Source organism: Echeneis naucrates, chromosome 10 (genome assembly GCF_900963305.1).
Source record: "Echeneis naucrates chromosome 10, fEcheNa1.1, whole genome shotgun sequence".
In the NCBI taxonomy this organism is placed as follows: domain Eukaryota; kingdom Metazoa; phylum Chordata; class Actinopteri; order Carangiformes; family Echeneidae; genus Echeneis; species Echeneis naucrates.
Genome location: NC_042520.1, coordinates 8,325,078 through 8,337,173, shown reverse-complemented (window position 1 = coordinate 8,337,173; position 12,096 = coordinate 8,325,078). Strand labels below are relative to the sequence as shown.

At 40.3% G+C, this 12,096-nt stretch overlaps 1 protein-coding gene across 5 annotated transcripts in view; it reads left to right on the top strand.

The window, feature by feature from the left end:
* enox2 (ecto-NOX disulfide-thiol exchanger 2) overlaps positions 1-12,096 on the top strand; it is a 147,756-nt gene that overhangs the window by 102,263 nt on the left and 33,397 nt on the right. For all 5 annotated transcript variants that reach the window (XM_029512632.1, XM_029512630.1, XM_029512629.1 and 2 more), the window contains 2 exons: positions 303-434; positions 11,286-11,441. In XM_029512632.1, coding sequence (XP_029368492.1) covers positions 303-434; positions 11,286-11,441 — 288 coding nt within the window. The remainder of the gene's footprint in view (positions 1-302; positions 435-11,285; positions 11,442-12,096) is intronic.

The window sequence follows — 12,096 nt, the reverse complement described above, 5'->3', positions numbered from 1 at the left end:
CACCAAGCACAGGTGACGGGCACAACAAGGAGCCAGGCTGCTGAACCTCAGTCCAGACACTGAACACAATTTCAGCATGAATAGTTTTAAAGGACAATATTATTGAAATCACTGTGAGGTCAAACTAACTGCACGGTCTCCTTTCAGACAGAACACAGACTCAACAACAATGTTAACAATCTTCTACCTCACTCTTTGTCACATCAGGATCACTCATCTGGATCGGCCCAGTATTGTGGTGATTTATGTCACAAAAAACGTTACTGAGTATTCTCTCTTTCCCATTTTGTGTCTTTTTGCAGAGGGGATTTGCAACATGACAATGGACTCCAACTCAATAACAATGCCCATGTCAGACCCCAACCCCTGGGCAACAGCCATGAACAACCTGGGGATGCCCCCCATGGGAATGACTGGACAGCCACTTATGCCAGGTACCAACCACACTGCCCAGATTTCATCAGCCTTTACCTTTCACCGAAAGTTCATTTCAATGTTACACTGGGAATTACATGATACGATGGCATTATGGGAAACGGCTATGGGAATTGTATTTTTTTTTTTTTTTTTTTTTTGCACAGGTCGGCCAATGTTTTTTTTACCCAGTATCAAATTTTCATTCATGCATTTGCTATTAGAATTTCTTCTTCACTACTTTCTAATGGTGGCATATGTGTTTATAATTGGTGTTATTAGTGTATACACCTGGCATCTAATGCAATATTGCAACATCATGGTATGTATGTAAATGTTTTCACATTAGAACCGTAGCTTCACTGATTCTCCATTCCCATCGAGATCTTTTTCTTAATTTTGGGTGTAGTTTTTTGTTTGTTTTTACCTTTGCTGCTTACGTATGTAGAGTTATGATTATTTAAAAGAAACTAAATCCAGTGCAAGAAGGTCGTGGGGCCTTTCTGTGTGGAGTTTGCATGTTCTCCCCACGCCTGAATGGGTTCCGCTGGGGACTGACGTGGAAAGGAATGTACGTCTAGGTTGTTTGGTGACTTTAAATTGCCTGTAGGAGTGTGAGTGTGAACCGTTGTTTATCTCTCCATGTGTCAGCCCTGCGATAGACTGGCAACCTGTCTTGCCCTCACCCAGAAGGTTAACTGGCTCCAGCACCACCCACGACCTTGACAGATAAGCGGTTGAAAATGGATGGATTGAAACTCCAGTGCAGAAAGTTTTGCTTATATTTGCATCTAAAGGGCTGCCTGTGTGCTGCATGTAAATGCCATCTTTTCATTCTGCCATGAAAAAGGATGAACATGATTTTTTTCTAATTGTGTGAGACTGGGTTCTAAAAATATGACGTGAAGTGGATGGTTTGGTAATCATCCTGTGGGTATCACATCTGGCTTGAATGGCATGGAAGTGGATTCTTATGTTAGACTGTGTTTGCTCATTTAAAATAAGTGTGTTGGAATCAACAGGATGAGCTGAGTCACCGAGCTGGGATTGCGGTGCTTTTAGGATGGCATTCTTTACACAGGCAAGAAAGGGCTGTCTGATTTGGTATGACTCGGTCATTCAGGATCAGAGGGAAAATGTTTTCTTTTCAACCTTTGAGATTATGTACAAACACAATGCAACGCCACTTACAACAAATACATTACATATGTTACATATGTGTAGAAAATGCAAATGCACAGGTTTCCAGTTTTTCCACACTGGAAACTCTGTTGGTCATCACCAAGTTACAGTGGGAGTTGAATATTTTTTTGAGTTTTATTTTTGCAACTAACCAGATCAGCTCTGTTAAAGCAGGAAATGTGGTTCCTCGAGATTTGGGTTCAAAACATCATGCAATGAGGCATTTTTTTTTTTACAGTTTGGAACAATGCACAAGGCACAAAGCTGAGATTCCATACTGAAAAAATATATATATTTCAATAAATATACTGATTCCTTACTGAAATCTGGCACTGTATTTTACCTTCCTATTGCTCTGCTACCTGTGCCATTACGTTCATCAGCCCCCCGATGTATTTGAAGAGTTATGCTGACTTGTCTTTTCTCCCTCCTCAGTAGAAAGCCTCTTCCCAAAGCCTTTTATAAATCACTTCCTACTTCTTTGCTTAAGTGTACTTTTTTATATGAAATATGCCAGGCTCATTTCTGTGCGTGCACCAGGAGATGAACTATTGCACTCCGCAAGAAATAAAAAGGGACATACACAAACTACACACAGAAGCATGGCATTTTTATCCCCCTGGTATAAATAACCTATCCCCTACAAGAGAAGGACAAAAGTGCTCGAGGACCTTTTCATGAAAGGAAAGAAAAAACAAAGGAAGTAAACTAAAGTGTAGAGATAGAGATAGGGACAGGACACACAGAAATTCAAAAAAATATCATTCAGATGAAATTTGCAGTAGCTGCGACAACATCCCCTCCATACTCTGAACTTTCAGTGTGTGTTTTGTTTTTTCAGTGGCAGGGAAGGCACAGGTTTAACTAATGACACTGAATTTGTCCCATTTTGTTTACGTTACTAAGCCACGACAGTGATTCAACATGTTGCACAGTGTCTTGTCCTCTTTACTTGTACAAAACAACATTAGTCCAACACCCTGGATAATGCCTCCCTAAAACATTTGAGACAGAAAATAACTGCTTACGTGACATGCTCATCACTTGGCAATGCAGGTGTACAAAAATGACAGAAAATTAAAAGGCATGAAGAAATATTTTTTTAACATGAAAAATGCTATATTTGTTTCAACATGTCCAATTTTCAGACTATAAGAGAGAAACTAACTCTTACCAGCATTAACGTAAACTTAATAACTCGACATCTTTTACTAACGTTATAAATTGGCATCAGTAATAACTCTTGCCGCAGCTAGCAGCACTTTTTCCTCTTTCATTCTCAAATCAAGCCGCTTGTTTGTCTTCTGTGACAGTAAACCTGGTGACTGTGGTGTTAAGGTTAGCAGAAAGCTCAGAGGGGAGACTCACCTCCCAGCTCCAGCTACTCTATGGAAGATGGCCCGGACTGAAAAACTGCTCCAGGCGGCAGGTTTTTTTATTCACACTGATTAAAGCATAATCACTGCCAGGACATTCCAGCTGTATGGCCACGCAATGAACGCAATCTCACAATCCTGCAGCGAAATTCAAGCCCTGTGACTCCATCTAAGCACAACATCAGAGCACATGTTCTCCTGCTCTTCACACAGCTGAGCTCTGTAGCTTGTCATGCTGTAATGCTCATTGAGCTCCAACGAATATGAAGTAAACTGAAGATGCATCAAATCCAACTGGTGACAAGCCATTACAATAGTAATGTACCGTTAATGTAACTGAAAGCCTGTTTCAAAGTGATGCAGTGATGTTTTCTGTGCCAGAGGGAGAACAAACCACCTTTATGTATCTCATCAGACTGCACTGCTGGTTTCACCTCACAGCACTATTACATTCTGGCCTATATATTCCACCCATTCACTTCACTCAAGGCAGAAGAACGTCAGTTGTTGAACCCCAGGAGAACTATGTAAGTGTGAAATGAACCACTTAAGCACTGCTCCTCTTGCTTGTCACTTTTTCACCGTCTAGAATAACATGAGGACAAAAAAGCTAAAAGTTTTGTCACACAATGTCATACAATCTTTGGTTGGTTTTTTTTGTTTTGTTTTGTTTTGGCTTTTTTTGCTTGTTTTTTTGTTTGTTTTTTACAAACATTGCAAACGTTTCTTTTTGGGGTTTTTGTGTGAGCTCTTTTTGAAATCTCCATGATTCCTAATCTCTAGGCGCACATACGCTTTCACCTGATGTCACCCAGTCCTGTCCCACCATGCTGCTCTCGGCACCAGAGCATTTCATGCCTTTTGAAGCAATCCAGGTGGATTAGTTATTGATTCTCCATCATTGCTGAACATCATCTTTGTCTCCTTTTTGTTTCACCTCTAAACAACAGGGGAGGATTCACAGTCTCTTTGCACTTTCCTGTTTGATCTGTCAGTGTGTTTGTGCAGATCTCCTGGATATCGCCTTCATGCAGGTTTAAGTGGGGTTTTTTATGCGTCTCTCGGTCATTCATTAGAAGAGGCTGCCTGTGCCTGAATGCTTTCATTACATGTTAGATTTTTCCTCTGTTTCATCCACTGTGGGACTACCATGTATTTCTTCAGCACAAAGTCTTTTCTCTGCCTCCAGCCAAATGGATTTATCCAGACAGGCAGCTGGATAAACAGACCACTGTGGGCAGAGCCTTCAACTCTGCAGCCTGCTGTACGTCTACAGTGATGAGAGTTTTATTTTTATAGTTGGACTGGGCAATGGTTGTGTATGTTAGGATGTTTTTTTACATGTTTATGTTTGAGAAGTGTTTGGATAACAAAGGAAGTGCCTGGACTCATGCTTGAGTCAAGTTTGTATATACTGTATAGCCTTAACCGACCTAGAAATTCTTCTCCGACATTGTTATGGTTTGTGTTTGTGCTTGGGCTTTATTTCCTGAAAATTGTCTTTCTGTTTCACTGTTTTATTATGGTGGTGTCGCTAATCTCTCCTCCGCATACACGATATCTATCTCATGTCTGTCCATCTGGAAGGGGGGGGGTCCCTCCTCTCATGCTCTTCCTGAAGTTTCTTTTTTCCCTTGTTAAGAGTTTAATTTCGGATCCAAAAACAGCGCTGCATTTAAACAGCACAGGACTGCTTTGGTGGGACTGAGCTGTTCAACAAAAATTCAATGGTATTCTGGAGGACCATTTTAAATGAGACCTTCATGCTTTTAAAAGCCACTGAGAAGCCACAAAATTGTTAGAGTCACAGGCAGAATTTTGCAACAATGCGGAGTTGCATAACTAACAGGACAAATACTTTCCCCACATTCAAGTTTTCTTAGATTATTGTTGTGCATTATGTTAAAGTTGCCTTATGAGGTCAAAATTTGTAATTTATGTGACATGAAAATAAAATTGACTTGTATTTGTATAGATTTTTATAACCCAATACCAGCAGCACTTTCTGACCCAGCTCAAACCCCCTTGGAAGATGAACATTCAGGGATATCAGGAAGAAAATATTGGAGAATCCCCTCCATAACTCAGTAAATCTAAGGAATGTGTACAATAGCACTCTTTGTCATCACGTTCAGTCCCAGTTGCCAAGCCATGTCAGTAAAGGCTTAAGGGGAAGGGTAAGTTGGTCATATAGGCGACAGTCAGGCCTAGGAGAGAAATGTAAGTCCTGGAAACAAATGAGAACTGGCTGATGGGCAGACCAGTGGGGCAGGAACCTCAGGGACACGTGGCCAGCAGTATTGATCACCAAACAAGGCTTTAGGGTAGAGCTGAATGTGTTGAAGGATTATTAAGTAAAAAAATATATATAAATGGTGTGATTGCATTGGCTTTGTTTCAGGAAGATCCAATTTTGTCTGTGTGATTATTAACAATAACGACCCTCCTGTTTACATCTCTTACTGGCTTCAAGGTATCTTATGAGCGCAAAGTAAAGGCTCCTTGGATACTCAAAAGTGTGTCCTGCCATGAACATGACACAGATGAGTCATATCATGTGGTTAACAAGCTTCAAATCAGCAAAGTAAAATTCCAGATTCATAGTTACAGTATCTGTGGGAATGGAGAAAAGATTCCAGCAGTAACAGGAGGAATCAACATCTGGTTTTTGCATCTTGGACATGACGGAGACGGAGAGAATATCCTATTCCAGGAGTGATCACTATGTATTTCCCCAACGTTGATCATTGTTTTCTCTAGCACATCCAGACCCAAAGCAAAACCAGATGTACAGCTATCGAGTTCCTCCTCTCTATATCTCTGAAAATACCTACAGACCTACCAAGATATTTTTTTAGAATCCAAGACACTTGCCTGTATGTATTGAGTGTGTAGGCAGTACCTCGGCACAGTCAGCCCTGATCCAAAGACAGCACTAAGAGTTCGCTTCCTTTCTGAAACAGCTCAATAAAAGTTTGAAAAATATCTACCTCTTTTTGTCCACAGTGATGTATATACAAGAAATATCTTACTGTTCATTATATTTGCCTCAAATTTAAACTGTTCCATAACTACCTGGCTACACAGGCATGAATTGAGTGTCATTCTTTAGCATTGAGATCATAAGACTGGGATTGTTCTGAATTACAAGATATTGAGCGGGATTACAAATATCCTGTCTGTCCCATGTATGCAAATGGAAAAGATTGAGATTGGAATCCAGAGCCCTGAAATAAGAAACCACCAATTAGTGATAAAGACTCGTGAAGGTAGTAGATATTTTTCTGTTTCGCCTAACCTTGAAATACAAGTGCATTTTCCCACACAGCAGCTGAGACATGCATATTATCTAAGGCATGTGTAATGGGCTTCCCTAATAATAATTAATGTCTATATTTACAGCAATAATGGATTTGATCAGCCAGTTTGCGTTTCACGCATTTTGAGTCAAAGATGTGTGTAACTGACAAAAGATACTAGATGCTCACAAACAAATGCATACACACGCACCCATACGGAGAACTTTTCACACACATATTTGCAAGTTTATCAGTGTTAATTTATATGCACATTCTGATGCTTGAAAGCACACACAAACTCCAGACACCCAGGAGAATAGATGAACAGGCTCCAGGGACAGACGGCCATTCCTTGAATAAACAACCTTCCTTTGTATTGTGCATCCCACTCATCCTCACCCCTTCCCAGGTACCACAAGCCCCTCCAGCACTGTACACACTAACAGACACAGACAACAAAAACTGGGGTGGAATATATGAAAACTTGGTGACTTTGTGTCATTCCACATTAAAACAGTGTTCCCCATATGAATGAGGAGTGGCCCACAGACACACAAATATGAATCATGATGTTCTCATTCCTACACATTAGCCCACCTCAATATCAGGAAATACATTAGATGACACATTTTTCTTCACCGTAAGGCTTTTTTTGTTTTGTTTTTCCAATCTTTGGACTGGATTCTGTGTCCTTTTCTGCTGAGTGCTCACGAGCAGCATTGGTACCATGCCAGAGGTTTTTGGCTGAGCGTAGGCGGACAGAGTGGAGAGGCAAAGACACTGTTGCTTTGGATGTACAGTACTGTATGTCTGGTTAAAAAAAGAAATAGAGCAGTAGTGATGGGGCTAATTAAATGGGACTTTCAGACAGTGCTGTCCATCATGGCAGATATATTAGATGTGGGATAGATGTTAAGCACCAGATTTCCTGGTGATAATTTGAGTATCAAGGCGAGAGTGATGGCAAGAAGGAAACATGAGGAAATCTTATTTAGATGCAGGCGAACGGGAGATGAAATAACTTTTATGAAACAAGAAGGAAGGTTTTACTATCATGCCGGAGGAAAAGGGCTTAGAGAAGTGAAGTCGGAGATCTTCATATGAAAATGCAAAGCAGAGAGTCTTGGCAGATATGGACTGAGGCAGATTTCTGCCACTGGTAGGGTTCCAGGTGCCATGGCTAGCTCCCCTCATGAGAGAATATTATCCAGCATGCCTCACAGCAACTGCTGATGTCCCCCTCCAACCCTCCCACTCCCTGCTGACTGCCAGAAGCAACGTTTACCCTGCAATTCAGAGTGGAGAGCTGAGGTGGAGGATGGATGGATGGAGGATGGCATCAATAGCCAGGAGCCTTCATGCAATCAAAACTTCTTTTTGTTGGAAATCATCGCTCCTCCTTATTGATGTGCAGCTCCAGATTCAAGATTCAAGATGTTTATTTTCATGTGCACAGTAAAACAAAGAACTAAACCACACAATGAAATTCTTACTGTCAACACCAGAGAGGAATTTAGAGATAAGAGGGACAGAAGGCGGGGGGCTATTTATAAACATGCGCATGAGGATAAGAATAAAAGTAAAAGAGAAATTTAAAAAGTGTAAATATATGTAATATACAATATAATAAAATAAAGTGGAGAGACGATGTGTAAGAAAATATAACATTGTAAATAGACTATCTGTAACAGTAATATCCATTACTGTGCAATGCAACAAAATATAGCAGCAAGTAATTGTGCAACTGACAATGAGGTAGTTTAATAAAAGCAGCATTGTATAGTGCAAAATGTGCTTGTTCACAAGCCTGATGGCGTGTGGAAAGAAGCTGTTTGAGAGTCTTGTGGTCCTGGACCTGATGCTTCTGTATCTAAGTGTAAACAGTTTGTGTTGCCAGTGTAGTGTCCCTGATGATACTGTGTGCCCTCCTTGTGACCCTGGTTTGGTAAATGTCTTGCAGCTCCTGTGATGGACTGTGCAGTCTTAATCACACGCTGGAGAGTCTTCCTTTCCTGGGCAGTACAGTTACCATGCCAGACAGTGATGAAGTAGATGAGGACACTTTCCACTATGCTCCTTAGACGTTTTGGAGAATCTGGGATGGCATCCCAAATTTCCACAGTCTCCTCAGGAAGTACAGGCATTGCTGGGACCTCTTGATCAGGTACCGCGTGTTGTGACACCAGATGAGATCCCTGCTGATGTTGAGGACAATCCAGTTCCTTGAGGAAATCGATTGTTAAACATCACAGATGTGTGGTGGAGAAGAGCCAGAATAGAGGAGAATGTTTGCAATAAGCTTTGGCCAGCTCTCTGTGTCTGTGTGTTCGCAGTGAGATTTAGTGCGATTCTGCTTTCTAACATTAGAGAGAAGACAGACGAAAGCTCATAGAGATGCACGTTAAAAGGATCACATGGTCGTGTGTAGGTGGACCCAGCTCCAGGTTTCTGTTGTTCTTCTTGAGGAGTACGCTTGAGCTTTCTTAATCTCTCTGTGGAGTTTGTGGGTCAAAGAGACCTGCTCTCTCATTGAGATTGCAGTATACAGGCTAGGAGTCTATGCCATTTCAATATTAATTTTTAAGTAAAGTAACAAAGTAAAATTATGTTTTCTCTATATGATCTCCCCACCACCGTTGCTCTTTGACAAATGTAACAATTGCAAATTTTCTCCCAACATAATGTTGCTTAAAATTATTTTCATTAACATTTTTTGATCACTTTAATTTTAAAAACAAATTTACTATCAAAGAAGTTGGGTTTGTTTAGTTTTTTGTTTGTTTTTACCATAGATGTGATTTAAAAAGTGGTGGAGTCAAATTTTGTCTCTTAGCATAGCTCTTGTCTGATTAACATGATAGTTCATAACAATGCAAGAAATTATTATGACTGCGCCCTTTCAGAATTACTCTTAAATAGTTCTAATCACACTAAACATTTAAGCCAAAAAAGTCAAATACATCAAGAGAAAACAATGGAGAGAATTTCTAAACAGATTAAATTGCTCTGCAATGAAGTGCTGTTTGTAGTGTTGAGATAAATCCAAAGATAATATACAGTATTACACATTCATCGACTCATACCGTCATTATGCAGCGGTGTCCTCGTCATAATCCTTACGAAGAAGCAAATTTCTGCAGCATGCTTACCTCAGGTTTCAAACTCTTAATGGACAAGGATAAATAGACAAACAATCACCAACACACTCCATCGGGACAGTCAGAGACAGTGAAATGACCCTGACGTGACCAGGCTGTGCGGAAATCAAATTCTTCTCTTTGCATCCATATGCAACATATGAACTCACCCTTATTTTACATCTGGAACAGTTGAGTATTGGCTGGGCAGAAGAAAGGAGAATGAATTCCAGAAATATTCCAAGATATTTTTACAATGTTTTTGCCTGTAGGGCAACCTCCTACCATAATGAACACAGTCCTGGAATATACTTTTGTTTCGGCAGTGCTCTAATATGCAGTGTTTGGTATGCAGGCTGGCTATTGCACCAACCTCCACAGTTTTTTTTTTATCATCCACTCTGCTATCCATCTTCCTTTCCTTCACCTTAATGTACAGAAGAAGTCATCAATCGCCTGGCAACACAGGACCCTCTTATCGCCTGTTTCCCCTCACTCTGACTCCTGGTTAGAGACTGACAGTGAGGTCATCAATAGACATGTATTTTCCATCCATCTCCCTTTAATGTAGCTTGTCTGGCTGAGGTTTGGTTTTTTTCCTTCTTTTTGAACAGTTATCTCTTTCTGCCCTCCTCATTTTTGTCCTTTAGCCAGTTTTATCATTCCACCATATTTATTACAGCCTCTCCTGCTCCAGGGACCTATTGCCAGTCTTATTTAGCGTGCAAATTTCTCGATTCTCCTTCACTGGGTGTCATTGAATTCATCCATTGTCTCTCTTAGAGTAGACTAAGGAAGGACTAAGGAAATGCTGTCCGTTTCCTGGTAATGGTGTATACTGTAGAACAGTAAATACAATTTCTCCCTCATTGGGTGTTGCGCTTGAGGATCACAACATTCACAGCTGAAATATTCATCAGAGGAGACTCAAAAATGTAATCATTATAATAAATTTACTGTCTGAATCTTCAAGCATTAAAAGTTTAATTCACAAAAAATCTGAATTGAAAGCATAAAATTCACCATTATGGACACCGAAAAGCTTAAATTGTGTAAAATTCTAAAATCTGTTTAATCAATTTCTTTACAGTCTTTATTTGAGGTTTATTTTATTTATATATTTAATACTTTCCAATCAACAACGGAACAAGCAAGTTAGGGAAAATGAAATCATTCAGTTCGATATAAACACTCCTCCCCCAACTATCTACTTACCATTGCGTTGCTTGTTTTTATTATGAATTTCGTGGTGTTCATCTCATCATCTGTCACAGCAAATGGCACCATCCATAAAATGGTTTTAAGCTTGTGTGTCACATTGATTTTGTTATCCGTCTAGTCTATTACAGCGTGTGTATAATTTCTAGTGAAGGATTTGTTTTAGTGAGCAGTGCTCCTGCATGCACATACACTGTTGCATAAACATTAGACATCCTGCAGCCTAACTGGCAATTCCAAATCCCTTGCAGGTGATGTTAAGGCACATACTGGAGGCCGGTGTCATTTCCATTTCAAAAAGCTCCATACTGGGACGCTTGTGCTTAAAAGCACATGTGGTGGCTGAGGATGCCAGTATGTTGTGTGTGGTTGTGCAGCTGCAGTATAAATACATATAAATAAAAAGTTTCTCATGTCACTTTTAGACACAACTGTGTACATTCTCTTGAAAGTCACAGCTCAACGAGCTGGAGTGACAGAGAGAGACTCATTCTAAACTTTTTTAAATGTGCTTGTTGTTTACCAGCTGACGTATTCATGAATGGTTGGTCCGTCACTGGTGTGGACAGCAGAAAGCAGAATCACTCTGTACACAAGTGTTTGAATGATATTTGTGTTACTTCTAACCCATCCCAATCATATTTCCTCTTTGCCTTCAGATTTTGACCCCAACCTCGGCATGATGGCTGGGATTACCTCCATGAACCCCATGATGCCTGGCCTTGGTATCGTGCCTGCACCGCTCTCCCAGGATGTACCAGCTGTCAAGGAGATCATCCACTGCAAGAGCTGCACGCTCTTCCCCCCAAATCCCAGTAAGACAAAATATTATGCTAATTCAATAACAGTTTCCACCAGAGCCACCACCTTTACCTCACCTTTACCCCACCTATTCCTCTTCAAATGGTTATATTGCAATTATTTCCTTAATATTTTTGTATTGATTCATCTGTCAGATCTGCCTGCTATTGTCTTAAAAAGTGATTAATATTTGGGTCCAAGTTGTATTTTTGTTCAAAATATCATCATAAAATAATTTCATAATCTTTTCTTGTGCGCACACAAGAAATTGTAAATTTCCATGGCAGTCAATTTGTCATCTCACCACAGGTGTGCTGTGCAACCTGTTGATTGTATGTATTTCACCATCACCTCAGGAAACTCAAGCACGCTCATAAATCTGTTCTTAAGGAGAACTTGTGTATCAGATATCTTTGCCACAAAGTGGTGCAGGAAGAAAAGCTGATTAAAAGTGTGACTTCAGTACATCTTTCTAGCTAGCCCTCAGGAACCAAGGCAGAGAAATGAGCTACTGTGCTAGGGGCACTTTTAACCCTGAGGCTGAGTGAGGGATCACCTTTTCAAGAATTTTCCCAACAACTTTGAAGCCTATCACGATCACACTGCAGCACAAGTAGAATTGTTTTTTTGTTTTGTTTTGTTTTTTTTTTTTGTTCTGTGTGGGGCCTG